This window comes from Nothoprocta perdicaria, unplaced genomic scaffold (assembly GCF_003342845.1).
Source record: "Nothoprocta perdicaria isolate Ctin4 unplaced genomic scaffold, notPer1 scaffold_255, whole genome shotgun sequence".
Taxonomy (NCBI): Eukaryota; Metazoa; Chordata; class Aves; order Tinamiformes; family Tinamidae; genus Nothoprocta; species Nothoprocta perdicaria.
The window spans coordinates 347803-366580 of record NW_020455483.1 but is presented as its reverse complement, the minus strand read 5'-3'; the positions used below and the strand labels follow the sequence as shown (position 1 = coordinate 366580).

The 18778-nt window shown below is 33.9% G+C and overlaps 1 protein-coding gene across 2 annotated transcripts in view; it reads left to right on the top strand.

The window, feature by feature from the left end:
* STS (steroid sulfatase) overlaps nt 1-18778 on the top strand; it is a 97030-nt gene that overhangs the window by 24375 nt on the left and 53877 nt on the right. For both annotated transcript variants that reach the window (XM_026040393.1, XM_026040394.1), the window contains exons 5-8: nt 751-872; nt 3750-3872; nt 8750-9173; nt 17379-17515. In XM_026040393.1, the coding sequence (XP_025896178.1) occupies nt 751-872; nt 3750-3872; nt 8750-9173; nt 17379-17515 (806 nt within the window). The remainder of the gene's footprint in view (nt 1-750; nt 873-3749; nt 3873-8749; nt 9174-17378; nt 17516-18778) is intronic.

Sequence of the window (18778 nt, the reverse complement as noted above, 5' to 3'; positions counted from 1 at the left end):
TGAAAACTCGAAAGTGCTCCTGAGGCTAATATTACAGATGTAGTTTGTAAACATCATTACCATAGAGATTAATGAACAGTCATGACCATTTAAGTCTCTCCTAAAAAGTGATAATATCCATGTTCCTCCTACTCTTTTCTGTGAGTAGTCACTTTCCATTTTTTCCTGTAACCCTTCATTCTTCAGCTGACGTAATTTTATTGATCAGCCAAAGGCAATGGTGCTAAGATGGTAATATCCATCTTCCATATGACAGAGATTATCTCACTATCCAGGGCAATTGATACTGTCTCTGGGGCAATCAGGTTCAAAATGACCTCATTATTGTCTCTGTTTTCTGGGGAGATGCACCACCAAACAGGGAATAAGGAAGCAGCATCTTTCTGGAGTCTGTCCCCATGGCTAAAGCAATAAGCCATCTAAGTAGCAAAGTTTTGGTTCTACAAATAAGTAAAAAGGTGTTGAAATACCACAGGGCCAGGTGTAACAGATCAGTTTTTAATGTCTATGGCAAGGGAATGAAAGTGGGAAACGATTTTTGGCACGATGCCACAAAGCCACTTCAGTATTAACACCTAATAAAGATAAGCATATTTGCTAGGACTAAATTTAAACTTGCAATACCATCATGGTTTTTATAATTTGCCTACACTAGGATATATCACTGGTTATGTGATATCTTTTGCCTTGGATGCTTTGATCGAACCATGCCTGTTTCTAAATAATTTTATATCAATTATGTTTTTCTAGAACACCAAATATTGACAGGCTAGCCAAGGATGGTGTGACACTTACTCAGCATATTGCAGCATCCCCACTCTGTACTCCAAGTAGAGCAGCTTTCCTGACAGGACGATATCCTATCAGATCAGGTAAAATCTCATATTTGTAATAATATGTCTATTTTACTTAATTTGCAATAAGCCATGTGCATTTTCATCTCTCTCCTTTTTGATGTCTTTATCCATATTGGAATTTAGGTCAGTACCAAATAAAGCTCATCAGAGTTGGTCAACATTGGAAATCTTCCAAACATGGGAAATAGGAAGGAAGGAAGGAAGGAAGGAAGGAAGGAAGGAAGGAAGGAAGGAAGGAAGGAAGGAAGGAAGGAAGGAAGGAAGGAAGGAAGGAAGGAAGGNGGAAGGAAGGAAGGAAGGAAGGAAGGAAGGAAGGAAGGAAGGAAGGAAGGAAGGAAGGAAGGAAGGAAGGAAGGAAGGAAGGAAGGAAGGAAGGAGGGAAGGAAGGAAGAAAGGAAGGAAGGAAGGAAGGAAGGAAGGAAGGAAGGAAGGAAGGAAGGAAGGAAGGAAGGAAGGAAGGAAGGAAGGAAGGAAGGATTATTTAAAATATTGGGGAAAACATCTTTCTATGATTATTTAAGTGGAAATAACAATCAGTGTTCATGTACTTGTTCCACTGTCTAAATGATAGAGGCCTCTCTGATTCCCTAGTTCCCTTCAAGCTGCTCCCAGTGGTGATGACAGCCTGAGTGTTGAAGATTGCAGAGGATTCCATGGGGCCTCAGACTGAGCCATATTTCTTATGTATTCCTGTAGAAGCATGAAAAGTAGCGTTTAAGAGCGATATCTAGAGAAGGGAATATTGAAAAACAGTTATTCCTTCTTAGGAAGACACAAGGCAGAATTTATTTTAAACTTTCTTACTGAGATATTTCTTTTTTTTTTCCTAAAACCTTTTGATTTAGACAAATTAATTTTTTTTTTCCTAATGAAAATTCATGAAGATATTCCAGCAAATTTTGAAACTGGGGAGAAGAAAGCAAAAATCCTTCCTTCCTCCTAAGTATTTTCTCTTCATATATTCCCATTCTCAGTGCTAAGAATCCAGCAAGTACATGTAACTTTAATAACTTTTGTTACTTTTAAAGGGTCTGATCCAAGGCCATTTAAGACAATAAAAGAATCATGTGTTTACTTTAACAGCCTGGGACTAAGCCTCTCAGTGCTTAACTATGCCACTTTATCATTCCCTTAACATAATTTTTAACAAGGATCATTATACATTAATCAGATCACTTGTTCATTAGTGATAAAACATCCTGTCCTTGCTTCTGGGAATGAAAGCAAAGCAAGACTCTGGAGCCTACTTGATGTGTTCATGTTCATTCAAATCAAGTAACAAGCTGCTGCAGAAGTGCCAGCTTATATGGCTTGCTGAATTTTCCATTACATTCTGCTAAAAGGAAAAAATGTATTTATGTGTTATAACTATAGTGCTATTAAGATTCGTTGTAAGTTAAGCCACAGGTCACTTTCCGTTATTGTTCTTGTTCTTATTTCTGAAAAATTGACATTTGAACTGATTTTTTTTTTCTTGGCTGATATACTTGCAGTCTTACCTGATCAATTCCATTCATCTACAAAAATGAATTTTGTCTTAATAAAATTAGGAATTACTAATTATGGATTACTTTTAAACATCAAGGAGAAGCTAATAGAGGGTTATTTTGAAAGATATTAGAATCTTACAAAAATCTTTGAAAAGATTGGAAGATTCAAATGAGGAGAAGAAAAAAAGAAATGTGAAAACCCTTTTAATAGCATTGAAAAAAATATATATTCCAAAATGTAGTAAAACGTTTTTTTTTTTTTTGATTCCAGTAACTTAGTGAAATTGCAATAATTTCAGTTATGAGAGTTCAAAATATACCTTCAAATAAAGTACAAATATGGATGACTAAAGCTACTTAAGCTGTTTATCAATAAAACTGAGTATGTTGAATAAGGGTAAAAAGCTGCAGGCAGCATTTGAAAGGTAGGTAGACCTGTTTTAATGAGCTAGTCTAGCAAGTTTTTTTTTTCTTCTAACCACAATGAATGCCTAAGGGAAGATTCTGGCTACCTATATTAGGCATGTAATTTTGTCAGTGCAATTATTCAGTTGCGTATTTCAGACTTCTTGAAAAGAKATCCGCACGGATTTGCATAGATATTCTTTGTTCTGTTTATATTCCAAGCCAACTCTCATCTGGAATCGCAGTAATCAAATTTTCATGAACCTGGGCTCCCCAGTTCCTTATACACGGTTGAACCCAGGCTTATAAGCCCAGGTTTGTGCTTTTCAGACTGTGTATAGAAATTACTGTGCCTTATTTACATATTTCCTTGCTAGCTCATACATGATGCTGCTTTAATGCACCCAGACTGGAATTTAAGAATGTCTGTTCATGCCACTTGAGCATGAGGCATTTCCCACAAAATCTGAATCGTAGTTTTTTTCTGAATCAAATTTTTCCTTCTCCTTTTTGATAATGTGATTTTATGTGCCTGGCAGTACAATTTACCATTTTCAACTGTTTTCTCTCAGATAGTCTTATAGACTTGTAGAAAGTCACATATAAGGAAAGTGGTCAGAATGAGAATAAAACCTGAGAGTGGTCATGTTTAATCCCTAGCTCCCTTAGCAGAAGAATAGAAGAAAACTGAATTAAGCAAGCTGAACTTCTTTAAGATATGTTATACCTCAAAACGTCCACAGAGGGGGCTGCAACTGCTTATGTGCATAATTGTGCAACTGCTGCACTATTATAAGTAGAATTTTTTCTTTTTTTCTCAGGTTGTGGTGGCAGTAGAGAAATCGCTTTACTCAACTAACTGGTCTGCCACTTACATTTCATAGTAGCCAGTGGCAATATGTTAAGTGATGCAACTTAAAGAAAAAAGTGCATACAGAATGTATGAAAACTGTTTCACTATATTATCTAGGTTCTCACTCATTTTCATGGTATTTAGGAATGGCTGCCCACTCACGAGTTGGTGTCTTCTTATTTTCTGCCTCTTCTGGAGGGCTTCCTTCTGAAGAAATAACTTTTTCCAAACTCCTGAAGCAGAGAGGTTATTCAACAGCTCTAATAGGTAAAATTGCTCAACTGCAAAATGCTATTTTTCATTCATTTGAATCAGAAGTACTTTAATTTCCCATCTAAAGTGTTAAATGTCTGCATTACGCTTTTTTTTTTTTCCCACAGCAAAATAAGTTTATTTTTTTAATACGAAGTTGAGCATATATACATTGCCATGCATATATGAAACACTCATCATGTAAGTTTGTCTAATTCACCTGTATAGTTGTAGATTCATTGTGCAACGTAATGAAAAAATGTATAACAAATTGAAAATTAGTCCATCTTATGGAAAGTTTTCAGTATATGTTTAAAATAGAACTCTGCGGCAGAGAGAGAGTGAGATATTAGGGTACAAAGCAGGCAGCAATCAGATTCATTTCACTTGTCTTCACATATTTTCATAATGTAGATAACTAATATCTGAGCTAACCATCTGGATTATTCTCTTAGTTACTGGAGGAAAATAGTCATTTCTAGGAAGTTTGTCTCATCTGTGGTAGGCTTTTAGTATAAAAAGGTACCTTTCTCTCTCATTATAAAAGTAGTTTGGGCAAGCAACTTGGACATAAATGCCCAATGATGGCTAAGAGAGGCCCCACTGTGTAAGTATGAAAGACAGTTGAAGTGAATGTCATACAGGTATAGCATTTAAATAATGAGAAAGGTTTATTCCATGTTGCTTACATTTCAGCAGATATTTGTGAAATACAGCTCATATTAAGTAATATATATTGCCTTTCTCTACTGAGCTCTATACATTTTTCCTTGGAGGAAATAGTTATTTAGAAAGGGTCATACAGGTATGTTACAGTGTTTCTTTAAAACCTGTATGCACCCAACTTGATTTGTAATTGCAGGCATAATTTAGCAATTCCAATCATTGTTTAAAAAAAAATCTGTACTATGTACCAGCTCAGTGCTGATGTTCCTAACTAAGCAAGTCTACTTTGCTATACTACTTTGAAAGTATAAGATATCTTCAAGTCCTCACAGATCAAGATCAGAAAAACAGAGGGCTTAATAGAAATATGAATAATGCACATATATCTGAACCTTAGTATGACAAAGCCACTCATAGAATAATTTGTCATGCTCCTCATGGAATTACTTCCTGTTGCTCCATCTTCAATTAAAGATTACAGAAAATTCATTCTTCTGTTTGTAGCTATCACTGTAATACAATTCATTTTTGGGGTTAACATTCTTTTTTTTTTTAACTACTTTCACTGCAACATGACAACTTGCCACTTATATCTCCAGAAGCTATGTCCGTGATGCTTAATGAACAGTTCTTCCAAGTGGCCTAAATGATAACTATGATACCATAAAATGTAATATTACCATACCCTTAGAGTATAATGAAGCCTTCCAGAAAATCAAGAAGAGTATTAAAATTAAGTATAAAGCATATGTAAATGACAAAAAGAAAAATTATGTAGATTTGAGGAAGAGAAAGTTTCTAATTCCCAGTCCACCTGTTTTATTCTTCTGCTGGTATTCTTACTACCTCATCTTGGCCTAGGTCAGGGAATCATTGCTTGGCTCAGTCTAACTAAGCAATTCCCAAATAATTAATTGTCAAATCTTGCATCTGTGATGGATTGGCATAAGGATAATGTGAAGTCTTTCTTTTCCTCAAGCCTGTACTATCATTACTTTTTCTTAGCCAAGTTTCTCTCCCCTCCTGATCATTAATGGCGTTTTTTTTTTTTATTCTCTAAATTAATTTTCCTTCATTTTTCCCTTTTTTTATCATCCTTTGGATATGTACTTTCTTTTGCTTGCTATGCCCCTAAATATATTTTATCTATAAATATATTTTACGCATACATTATTTTACCTCACTGTCCTTCTCATTTGACACAAAGAAGGTGACATGCAACAGATCTGACAGGAAGATACCCAGTTGAAAAGTCTGCAAGAAAGCCAAGTCTTTTTAGAAACGCAGATGCACTGAATCTGAAGTATTTCACCAGTTTAGGATCCTGGATAGTAGCAAGGAATGCCAGTGTTTTGAAGAAAAGACTATGACAGTTCTCTTAATCCAAGAGAACCTGTGAAAGTAGGTCCATACTGTTTTAACTACTATAAATGCATGGTCATACACTACAGGCTATTACCTTATTTAAAGAGCACAAAAGCATGCTAAAAGAAACACTAGTAAATATGTACAGCTGAGTTGAAGATAGGAGAAAAACATGGATTTTTATAGCCTCCCTAGAGTTATAGCTTTGGGAGCAGCAAGAAGAGAAGTGAGTTTCAAATTAAGTTTCTTAGATGGATTGGATTTGTTTCTTATGTACCGTTCTTTACCATTGCTTTTACTTTGCAGAAATCTTTGTTGTGGCAGAAGAACAAAAAAAATTAGATCCAAAACTATTGAAGTACTCATAATATGCAATTAACAGCTTAAATTTCACTCAAAAGCTTTTGTAGAATCTGCTGAAAATTGTATGATGCTTATCTGAAGAATTTATAATATAGGTTAACTTAGTAAAGAGCTGAGAGTATTTTGCACTGCCCCTGGATTTGAAAGATTCTAGAATGTAAAGCACATTACAATCATCTATTGAAAAGCTAGTTCAAAGCAGGATTTACTGTCTTAAAGAATAGTATAGCCGTCAAAGAAACTAATAAAATAGGTTTTGTGGGCCCAGACATCTCTTCTCAGAACAATAAGGCCTATTGAAACTATCTTATCACCCCTTAAAAAATGGCATCTCTATCTTTCAGTCAATTAACTACATAACTTGTACCTCTACTCCTCTTGTTTTTCCCAGCGAATGTGCACTGTCTCTGCCTTATTTGAATTGTTTCCAAACAGATATTTTTGAGACCCAACTTCATTTCAGTCTTAGCCTGTTATGGCACAGTTTTATCCTCTAAAAATTCAGAATGATGTTCACATTGCTATTTTCATGATCAGTCACATTCAGTCTGTTCACTTTTGACCATTTCAAAAGTAGGAAATTGAATCATTCTTTCTATGGGAAACAGAATAGCCTTTGAGGTTAAGTTGGCCATCTTGACAGTATATGATAAAACTTCAAATGGAATGAGAGAAAAAACAACCATAACATAAACACATTAGAAAATGCTTTTATGCTGCTTCTGTGATACATTGATGATGTTTCTAGGCACATTAACCTAAGACCATCAAGTGATGTGCCAGGAAATCTAGATACTTACCATGTTTATGGTTTAGAAAATTAAACATCGTATTAGACTCCCATCTTTACTGAGGAGAGAACTTAGATAAGTGTGCTTCCATTCCTTATCTATTCCTGCTATCTGTTACAGAGAAATGCCGACACTGAAGCCATTTGTTAAATGCTGTTGCTTAAAATCAGAGCTGACCCTCCTCTTTACTCTCTCTGACACTATAGTGCCCATATTTATCATTTCCAAAAGCTGAAGTGCAGAATGTGTATATGTTGCTCTAGATTTTGGGGAGATTTTGGGGAATTTTACAGTGTGCAAAAGCTGTCATAACTATGAAAAGTGTAAAATTCTGTATGTACTTTATTCCATTTTATATATTTTCCTCTAAAAGCTTATTGAACAAAATATTGCATATTTCTTAGGGTATATTATGGGGGTAAGGTCTTACTAGGTTTGGAGGGTTTTATGTTTATTTATTTCTTTTAAGATCACAACCACTGTGGGCATATTTAGTTACTGAGTTTATGTTACATTTAGTTATTTGATTTAGAAAGAATAAATACAATTTGGCCTAGTAATATAAATTATCATCTGTTTTAACAAGGGTGGCCCTAAAAGTTTTTGTCCAGTATTTGACACATGTCCTTTCTGAGACCAAATAGCATTGGTCCAAACAACGTTTATGTCAACAGGCATAACTAGAGCATGATGCATKGAGTCAAGATGAATTTGTAGTTCTTATTCATTATAATTTTGAATGAAAACAGCAGCTAGTAAACAGCTCTGTTACGCTAAGCATTGCACAAGCATGCAGTAAAGCCTTGTACCTTCGTTGCAGAGTGAATTTCCTAAATACATACTGCAATCATTATGGACATATTTTTTTCCACTGTACCGCAAATCAGGCACACTGATTTGCCTTATGCCAGTCAGTGTGCAACATATTGCAGAAATAGAAGTGTTTCTCAATGTGACAAAATGCTATGGGAAGCAATATTTCATGGTAATTGGCTTGTTAGTGGTTTTTTTTTATATATATATATCTGTATATATAGAGAAATATTTACTTATTTGTATTTACATATCTGTCTTACTCCCCACCCAAGCAAAGAAGAAACAATAATTAAGGCTGATAGTGTCAATTGATAATTCTGGAGATTTTACAATCATTTGAATAATAAATGCTTTTGTAATTTTAACATACTTGTTTTACATCCTCTTTGTTAGAGTTTTATTTTTAAAGCTAGTCAAATGTGAATGATCTGCCCAATAAATTTCAGAAGTGTGGTTAATTCCATATTGGCTCTTCTAAAGAAAGTGGTAGCTGGTACAAAACTGTATTTTATTATGAACTCCTTAACTACACTACACTACACTATAGAGAAGGACTTCGTTTTCAAAGTTAACTATCTGCTAGAGCTCTGTTGCTCTTCAGTGACCTGCTAGCCCACTCAGAATTTAATGGTCTCTGCCAGGTACTATGCCAAGCTATTTCTAACTGAAAAGAACAGCAGACTTGAAACAAAATCTTTGAAGAAATTATAATGAATAGATTGAGAATAAAATAGGGATACGCACCATAAATGTTGTGCTTGGGGAATATCAGTTGTATATAGAATATATATGGTCATATATAGAATATCAGACAGTTTCATATTTGGAAGGGTGCATGTCCTGAGTCTGATGATTTAACTGCAAAAATACTCTTTTCCCATCTCTTTGTAGGAAAGTGGCATCTTGGGATGAACTGTGAAAGCAGTAATGACTTCTGTCACCACCCCCTCAATCATGGATTTGATTACTTCTATGGGATTACCGTGACCAATCTTAGAGACTGCAAACTTGGGCAAGGCAGTGTGTTTTTAAAAGGAATTGGAAAATCCATTTCTACCTTAATGGAAACCATTGGAATCACTCTAGTCTCTTTGGCAACAGTGCATTTAATTGGCTTCCTCAAAATACCTTTCCGAGCATTGGGCTATTGCTTGCTAATAACTGCTATTTTACTTCTTGCTTTGTTTTTTTTCTTTTATAATTATCGATACCTGAACTGCTTCTTAATGAGGAACCATCAGATTATCCAGCAACCACTGTCATATGAGAACCTCACTCAGAGACTAACAAAAGAAGCTATACAGTTTATAGGAAGGTAAGTTTTTAACTGTGTTAGGAGTTATGCTGGCATTTTAAAATGATAGCACTTCTTATTAAGTATTGAATGCAAACTAGTGTACAAGAAGAAAATGTCATTATATATTATTGCAATTTCCTTCTTTGAAAGTTGACTGAAGATGATAGTTAATCTGCTTAGTGAAAGTGACCGTTTTAAAGTAGAAACTAGGTATACCATAGGGAAAACTGTCACTTCATCTTAACCTGTTTGGTGTTTTGTATGGGGTACCTCTGTAAGATTCATGGACTAGTTACTGGTTTCAGAATGTCCCTTAAAAATATTTATTAAACTTTTAACATTTTTTAGAACTTCCATTCTTGGGAGTTTTGTGAAACTTAAAAATAAGAAAAATCTTCTCTAATTTGACCTGATTATAGAAATTTAGCACTATGTAGAATCAAAATTTTTGATTTTTCTTGTGAGAAACATTTCTTTTTTGATGCATCCATTAAATTGCRTTCATAAGGCCAGTTTCTTAAAGCTACTGTGATTTTGAAAGACACCATTTTTATGTGACATTCGTTTTGAAAAAGATGTGATTTACAGAAGATTGGTAATCAATTTTTTTTTAGAGTGTCATTTTTTAATATGAATCACACTATATGACCCAAACATTGGATGATGATTTTTGCAAAGTTAACTATGGCCTAATGAACTTTATTTCCAATCTCRTCCCAATTATGTGTATGTATGTATGATCAAAGCATACATGTGGATTTTAAAAATATTAATCAAAATATAAAACTTATATTTTAAAATACAAATCAAAATATTTGAATCAAAATTATTTCATCCATGTAGCTTCCTGAAAAACATGCCAATGAATTATTCTCGGTAACTTTTGAAACAGATAGCATCATTTCTAAAAAAAAGTTGATCAAATATATGATCATGTTTTTAAACATACAAAGTTTATAGTTTATACAGATAGTATCAGTTACTAGATATTCACATAGTATCATTACTTAATAAAAGCAACAAAGAATTTGAGAAAATTTCACTAAACTAGTTATTAAGACTTTTATCTAGAAAAATGAAAATACTAATCTTTTACTGCAAATTTTCTATTCCATGTTTCAGTCACTCTAAGTATTTGATATAACTATCTGTACTCATGATATCAAACAATATTTTTCTTGGTTCAAGAAAGAAAATGAGATGAAATTTCTTTAGATTCTCCCAACAATCAACATTCTGACAATTATTTACAAATAGTTTTTTGCATCTTTATTTTCCATTAACTATGCTGATAGACATAGATGCTTTCTAATATAATTATTTGGACAGCAAAATATTTTCCTTGTTGCAAACATATCAAGATGCAAACTCATACACACACCCTTGAATATTGCTGGGCAGAGGCTGCTTGGTTAGTGACCAAGTGCTATAAAAGATTCTTCAAAGAGCACATTAACTAAATGCTGGCAGATTCTCCCATGATTTGCCTGTATGTAAGGTGCCTGCAGTGGTTAAAATTTTTTTGGATATATTTGAACGTTTCATTCTTTAAAAGTGTAATGGCAATATAATTGCTAGCCTGAGACAGATGAGTTTAGGTTTGAGAATGTGTGCTGGAGAACTAGTAACTTTCTTTACTAATGCTTGTAACGTGCAAAATGCTATTCTGTAGCTTAGTATTTAGAGATGGTTAAACAGCATATGGTGGTTAAACAGCATAGTTCTGTTGATTCAACCGGAGGTAAGTGCATTTAGATTAGCTTGGCATTTGCCCCTGGTTCTCAGGATGGTTTCCTGACAAAAATTATCTTAAATTGAAGCAAAGGTTAATAGCACATATTGGTAATTTACAGTAAACTACATTACAGGAATGCTGCAATTATACTGAGAATTATAACAGACATGATTCAGAGTCAACGCTAAATTTAAAAATATCCAAGCATATTAAGGTGTTGAGAAACACGCAGGCTATCCCAGCAATCTTAACTGTGCCCTGCAGCAAAGTCACATGCAAAGTATATGACTATAAAATTTGCTCCAGGAGAAAAGAGTAAATAGGTTAATATACACTGAACTGGTCAGTTCCATATAATAGTATGAACAATAAAATCAATAGTAACACATTATTTCTGACATTAAGTAGTTCATACCTATCAATTCCAGTCCTCCAGCATAATGTTGCTTATAATCTACTGATTTAGGCCATTTGTAGGGGAATGGCAGTATACAGGCAATCAGGGTGCTTGGAGCAGACGTGCAGCCCTCTTCAGCAAATAGCCACCATATTTTTGGAAGCCACAGTTTCTTGATCCAAAGTATTTGTGTGGTTCCACTTCTTTTGTGGGACAGGCTTGCTCTGCCCTTGTGCCTGTCTGGCCACATGGTCAGCTCAACATCTGATTTCTAACAGAGGTTTCTTTTGTTTGGCTAATGTGGTGAGTAACAAGCTCAGTGTGGTATGGCAGTAATCCATGTGTACAAGCATAGTGATTCAAAGAATCCTGAATTCAAAGAATTTAGATAGTTATTCTTTGTAACCAGTTGTTAATATATTCTGTCATCCAACTAAAAAATATCAGTTTTCATGCTTATTGTAATTGATTAGTTGTCTTTACAATAATTACATGGAAAGATTGTGATATTCAGCAGTTCTGATACATCTCATATGCACTCTGTTTCCTAATCTGGATGCCCATATCATACAACATGTCTTCTATACACCTTTCTAAGTACTCTAGACTGTAGTCAACAGATTTTCTGTGCGTTAGTTTTTTTTATCTTGTTACTTTTCATTCATACTGCTAGCTGTATAACACCATAGTACTGGGTCTTTTTCGAGCCTTTTTAGAATTTCTTCTTAGCAGATAGCTGTTATACTTACTATTCTTGCTCTACTTTCAGGGAGATAATACTGTATTTGTTCTTCCTTCTTCTCCTGTGTGTGTGTTACTATTTTAATTTGCCTAAAGGCAGACTGAAGGACAGGAAGTACAGTATTTAATGCTTGGGTACTACACTGAGCAAGAAAAGATACAATCACAAATGTCAGATCCAGTAGATGAAAACAAATACTAATTTAGTTGCTCACACTCATTGTATGTGGACAGGTCAGCTCAGTGCAAGTTAATTCTAATTACTTCTTCCCAAGAGCAAGTCTGTATACATATTGTAAACCTTTCAGAATACTCTGTAGACATTACAGTGTATTTGAAAATCAGATGGAGGAGACTAATTATTTTCTGGTGAGTTAAATGTGGTTACCAGTTGTGTCACTTCAGAGTATCCTTTATTGAAAGATCTGTTGCACAAGCAATTTGAATTTTGAAAATGTCAAAGACCTATTTTAAACTTCTCCACTCTGTACTACAGAATACCTCCCTAACAAACAGATATTTGTTAGGGACTGTATATACTTGTAATTGAAAGTTATTGTAAAAGTAATACTTGAAGAATTTTTCTTGCAGATGTACTGATTTCCATAAAAGATTTTGCAGCCATAGTACTCAAAAGTTTGTGATTATAGTTACTAAATTTATAACTTTTTAATCTATTCTATTCTATTATTTATTCTAATCTATTCTATTCTATTATTTAATCTATTCTATTCTAATCTATTCTATTTCAATCTTTGAAACAGTGATACAAAACATATACAGTTTCATTTTCTTCTACTGTAACAGACCTGAGTTTTGCTGTAGAACAGTAGGTTTTAAACTTACATAGTTGGAGTGTTGGAGAGGTCTCCTTTGGAACCAAAGAATTAACAGGAGTTAGAGCTCTGAAATCATATAATTTTATGACTTCTATGATAATTTTCCCTATAGCTTATGTAAAATACAGATTTTAGAAAAGAGTCGGTGTATTTTTGTATACATACAATGTATATGCTCAGATATATATAAAAAAAAAACTTATAATCCATAGCAACTTTACTGGATATCCATCCCTTTTTCTCAGAACTGTGCTTGTTACTTATAACTAGAAGACCTGGCAGGAAGAAACTGTGTTTTTTTTTTTATATGCTTTGGGGCCATCCGAGAATGAATAAAACCAATTATGAATGATTAAGGACATAGCTAGGTAGSTAATAATTGGCAGATTGCCTTGTGAATGGAACACTTTGTAAAGGCAGGTAGATCTGCATACTAAATTCCACGTGTATGTGTGGGAGAGTGATTTAGTAATGAATAATAATTGTAGTAGGTGAAAATTTTCATTTTTATCATGCTTGCAAGAATGTGCTTTTTGAAGGGAAGAAACATGTTTATGTATAAAAGAACATACATGAACTGTGTRCCTCAAGTATTTAAATGATTGGATAGGCAAGAAAATATAAATATCAAAGGTATCTTGGCAATTTGCATTGAAGAACCATTTCATATATACCAAGGTAATGGGGGCAAATTTCCCATTTGAATATCTTCTATGAACAGTCATATTGTATATTTTTACATTTTTTCCCTTTCTCAGTCCTCTTTCTACACCTTTCTGGTTTTCGTAAGTTATTACCAAGTGGTCAGGGATTCTTTTTTTCTGATGAAAAGATACTTGTTTTAAGATGTGTTTTTCAAAAGAGTAAGTCACAAGTATTCATGTATGCAAAAGAGCAATGCTACTAGCTCTGTTGACAAAGTGAAATCCAAAACTGCAGGACAAACTCATTTTGCAGTAATGCCAAGCTGAAAGCGTATTTTTCTGTTCTACAGGAGTAAAATCTAATGAATTGAATTCAACCAGTCTAATCACAAAGAACAATGAGAAGTTTGTGGTCTAATCTGAAAATAGAGGAGGGAGACAATAATATCCATTGGGTGGATATTAGACTCAAATGAGAAGAATGTTTTTAGCAAAAGTTTAATAGAAGTTACATGAAAGGAAAAGTTAGGCTTGCATCTACCTCTATTGACATACTTGCATGTTTATGTTGAAAATAACATTATATACACCACTGCTTTTGTTTTCTTTCATTATCATCAGTTTAACTGTGTCTCTGGTATCCTGTGATTATGTGAAAATTACATATTCTCATTCAGTAAATCTTATGAAGTCTTATCTACATGCCCTTCTAAGAAAAATATTTTTTACTCCTGTATCTATTTTAGATAGTTCTTTTCAGCTTAGACTGTTATAAGTGAATTAGCTGGAATGTGTAAAACTTTGGGGATTATATAATAATTAAAAAAAAACTTGAACACAGCACAATGTTCACCTAACACAAGCAAGGTGATGTATATCTGCCCTCATAAACAGCTGTTATGAATCAGGCTGTCTTCATTGGTACCGGATGTAGTTGTCTATAAGAAAGTTTTCAGTGCAGCAAGTACATAGAATAAAATGCTGGAAAGTGCTGGACCTTATTTTAGCTGTAACTTACTCTTTCATCTACTTTAGCAAAGCTCAAGTCTAAACTAGTAAAACTATTCAAATCCTTGAATACTGTAAAGAGTCTTAACACTAAATAAAAAGAACCTAGTACTATGCAATGTAGAGACATCACCAGGAATGAAAAGAACAAAGAACACACTTAGAAGTTATCAAGTTCAATTAAGTATACATTAAAGAATGCCTTACTTTAGATGTGTGTAATCACTGTGTGATTCATGCCAGGATAAAACTTTTGTGCTACATTTGAGCAAGTGAATCTCAGATCTTTGGAAAATGAACTTCCAAGTGTTTGAACTGTGCAGAAGATGGTGGCAGTAAATTTTCAAAGGAGCTGTTTACTGAAGTGCTTCAGTTAATAAAAGGAGAGTTAAGCTGTTATTGTTGGATTTCTCTCCCACCTACTCGCTGATGTTGTCATTACATTTTCAAGGTCACAGTAAAAGTAGTTATGATTCTCCTATAAGAGTTTTGTCAGGAGATAAATAGCTGCTTCAGATCTTTTTATAGGATATTAATAGGTGAGACACTTCTCCACCTGACAGTGAACTGTCAATCAGAACCTGTCAATTCGAGTTCCAAAGAAGAGAATGTTTCAGTGCTCTTCCATACCAATCATTGATTAGATGATTGATCACAAACTCATCACAAAAGTTAAATCTTTGTGTCACTTCCACTAAAAAAAAAAAAAAAAAATCTATTGAAAATAACATTTACAAGGGACACTTTTGACACTCACATTTAACAATACCTGTATACATTTAGAAGTATGCAGGATCTCTGTGCTATTAGAAAAGTGAGTTTGCATGAAAAAATAAATTGTGCCTTCCTAACTGCAGGTACCTATTAAATGTTTGCTGTGTTTTATCTCAGAATTTGTACATTACTGTCAATTCAATTAATAGGTTTTATGGAAGAAGTCAAAGATACTTACATACTGGAAAGATAAGCTGTAAAGTCAAAGGAAGTCAAAGATACTTACATATTGGACAGATAGGCTGCAAAAAATTAAGTTTGGAGAAAAAAAAAAAAAACAGCTGCCTTGATGAAATGTTATTTAATGGAAGGTCAGTGTTTTATCAATACCAATATTAAATATTAAACTTATGTATTGATTGTGCGTCTTCTTGACTTGAAATGCTGACATGTTACAAGCAGCCTATATTTTTGTTGCTGCAGTAAGATTCTCTACATATATAACCTAATTCACATTGYATCAACCTGCAACAAACAATCTAGCAATAAGTGAAATGCAATGAAAACTTATCAAATATTTATTTTTAGGAACTCTAGTTTATTATAGTAATTTTTATTATGTGAATATTAGTGCAGTTTTCTAAAACAAAAACATTTTATGAAGAGAAAGTCTATCAGAAACCTAGAAAGTTATGAAATGAATAATATGGATAAAATTCTCTTATTTTATGATTAAACATGCCTGCCTATGCCAGTGGAATGGAAAGCTTGAGCCATGCAAAAAAAAATCTAACTAAGGAAACAGGAAAACCAAAGAAAAAAACCAAAGATCAGAAATACATTAGATTAAACCTGCTTAATTGAGAATTAATGTCATATGCATCCCTTTTATTCAAAGACTTTTATTTTTCAGATTTTTGATTGATAAATATTAGGGTTTTTTTTTTTTTTTTTTTTTTTGGTTTGGTTTGGTTTGGTTTGGTTTGATTTTGTTTTTATTCTAAAGGAATAGCTTGTACATTGTCTGTGTTGTTCCTTGCATTTAAAAGATGGATGACTGTTGCCTCTACTGTAGGAGTAAATATACAGTATCTCTTTTGATCTGGACATGAATTGCAGATATTTCCTACTGCAAAGATGTTGAGGGACGATACGGTAACTAAAGCCAAATATACTCTGTAGTTACTTGAGAATTTTTAAGATGAGACCAAGATAGGTTTTCTGAGTAGTCCTTTTCTAATTCAATTGAAATTTACAATTTGTGTAATCTACTACAGATGTTATTAAAGTATATGGGAGTGAATATGGCTAGCTCCTAACACTTTTAAGTAAAGTTCTATAAATAATGCCTAAGAAAATTTCTCATCTGCACTTTACTTTCACAGTCTGCTGCAACTGATCATAAATACCACACTGACAGATCACATGAACAGCCAAATTTACAGAGAGTCTATTCCATTCTGATTTTGGTTTCTCAGGAAGTAGACTGAAGACATGGAACATATTCAATACTACAAGAGAAAAAAAAGATCTCTATAATAACTTGTATTTTGAGATTATTATTTGTGCTTTGATACAGCATCTTTATATGCATTGGGTACTGTTTACCTGTGTACACATATATGATTTATGATATGTATTTTATGATATGTACACTTATATGGTAAGATTTTGTCATGAAACTTGTTTCAGAGTGGAAACAGAGAAAAAGTGCTAGTGCTAGTATACTGGGTTTGACATTCTCAATGATATTATGGCATAGTCTAGTTGAACTAGTTGATAAGCTTCCATATAATGACCTTGCAAGGAAAATAGCTATATTTCCTACTATATGTAAGTCTTTAAATAGTTTTCTTTTGGGCTTTTTAGGTGTTTCTGTAAAATGAAAGAAGAGATGCTTTTAAGTTCCTGGTTTTAACCAACTCCTCTTTCAGTATATATAGCAAACAGTACTTAGTTACATTTCTTCATTTTTGCTTCCAATTCAGTAAGTACTCAAGAATGGAATTTTTATTGTGTGTGTTCAGTTTACCCTGCAATCAGTTACTTTATGCTACATTGCATTCCTTTTACTCTTTTGAAAGATTTCTTTAAAGAATTTTTGTTATAAATTATACTAAGTATGTATTTGTTTTTGTTTTTTAGGAACACAAATGTACCATTTCTTCTTGTCCTCTCTTATCTTCATGTCCATACTGCTCTGCACGCATCAAAAAAATTCATAGGAAAAAGCAAGCATGGCTTATATGGGGATGCAGTGGAGGAAATGGACTGGAGTGTAGGTATGTTGCTTGTGCATCTGACTGATGGAGAATATTAACGGTAGACTCTCAGTCATTCCCACTAAATATAATTTCTTCAGTCTGGATCACTACAGTGTATCTGAAATACTTGTACTTTATACTTGGGGGAAAGGAACACACCTTTTGAGACATGATTAATCTGATCTCTTTTAATATCTAAGATGAAATTAATTGTGCTTGAGAAATGTGAGAAATGCCAATCTTTTTTTTTTTTTTTTTTTCTTTTTACTATATATCTGGCTTGTGTGGACTTGTCAAAGAGGTCAAAGAGGTATACATCTTAACTGTGAACATTTAAAGAAAGTTGAATCCAACCCCATGAACTTGTAGCTGTTATCTGGTTTTGAAGTTTTTCTCAAGTTCATAGAATCATAGAATCATTATGGTTGGGAAAGATCTTCACTATAATTGAGTCCAACCATAAACCCTTTGACCCTATCCCTGTTTAACTATGTCCCTAAGGGCCTCATCTACACATTTCTTGAACGCTGCCAGGGACAGTGAATCCACCACTTCCTTGGGCAGATCGTTGCAGTGCTTCACCACTCTTTCCATGTGGAAATTTTTCCTAATGTCTGACCTGAATCACCCCTGGTGCAACTTAAGGCCATTTCCTCTTGTCCTATCTGTAGATATTCTGGATAAGAGATGGACCTCTGCCTCACTAGAACTTCCTTTCAGGTAGTGGTAGAGAGCCATCAGCTCTCCCCTGAGGTGACTGCTTTCCTTTGAGGCTGCACTTCTCCGCATTAAACAACCCCAGCTCCCTCCGCTGCTCCTGGTAAGGTCTGTGCTCCAGCCCCTTCACCATCTTTGTTGTCCTTCCTTGGACACTCTTCAGCAGCTAGTTATCTTCACTGTTAGGTATACTAACTCAAAGTGACCGCATAGTTCTGATATCAAAATAATTTCAAATAAAGTGTCTGGAGTCAAAACAATTTGCTGACTATTTTAGTGAATTCTCTGAATCAGTGAAATCAATCACATAATACCCACTTCTGTTCATGGAAAATAGTCAGATAACTTGCCCTTCAGAACTTCCCATTCCCTCTCAAGCTTAAGGATGGGCAGCCATTAGCACTTAGAAGAGGTTTCCTTTATCTCTAGACATACTGCATATTGGAATGACTCTCTGATTCCAGAGTATCATATCTGAAAACAATTCAAAGTTCATTTTTGAAATAATCATAATAGACCACAGCAGTATTAAGAGCTTCTGCAATGATCTGCAATACAGCAGTA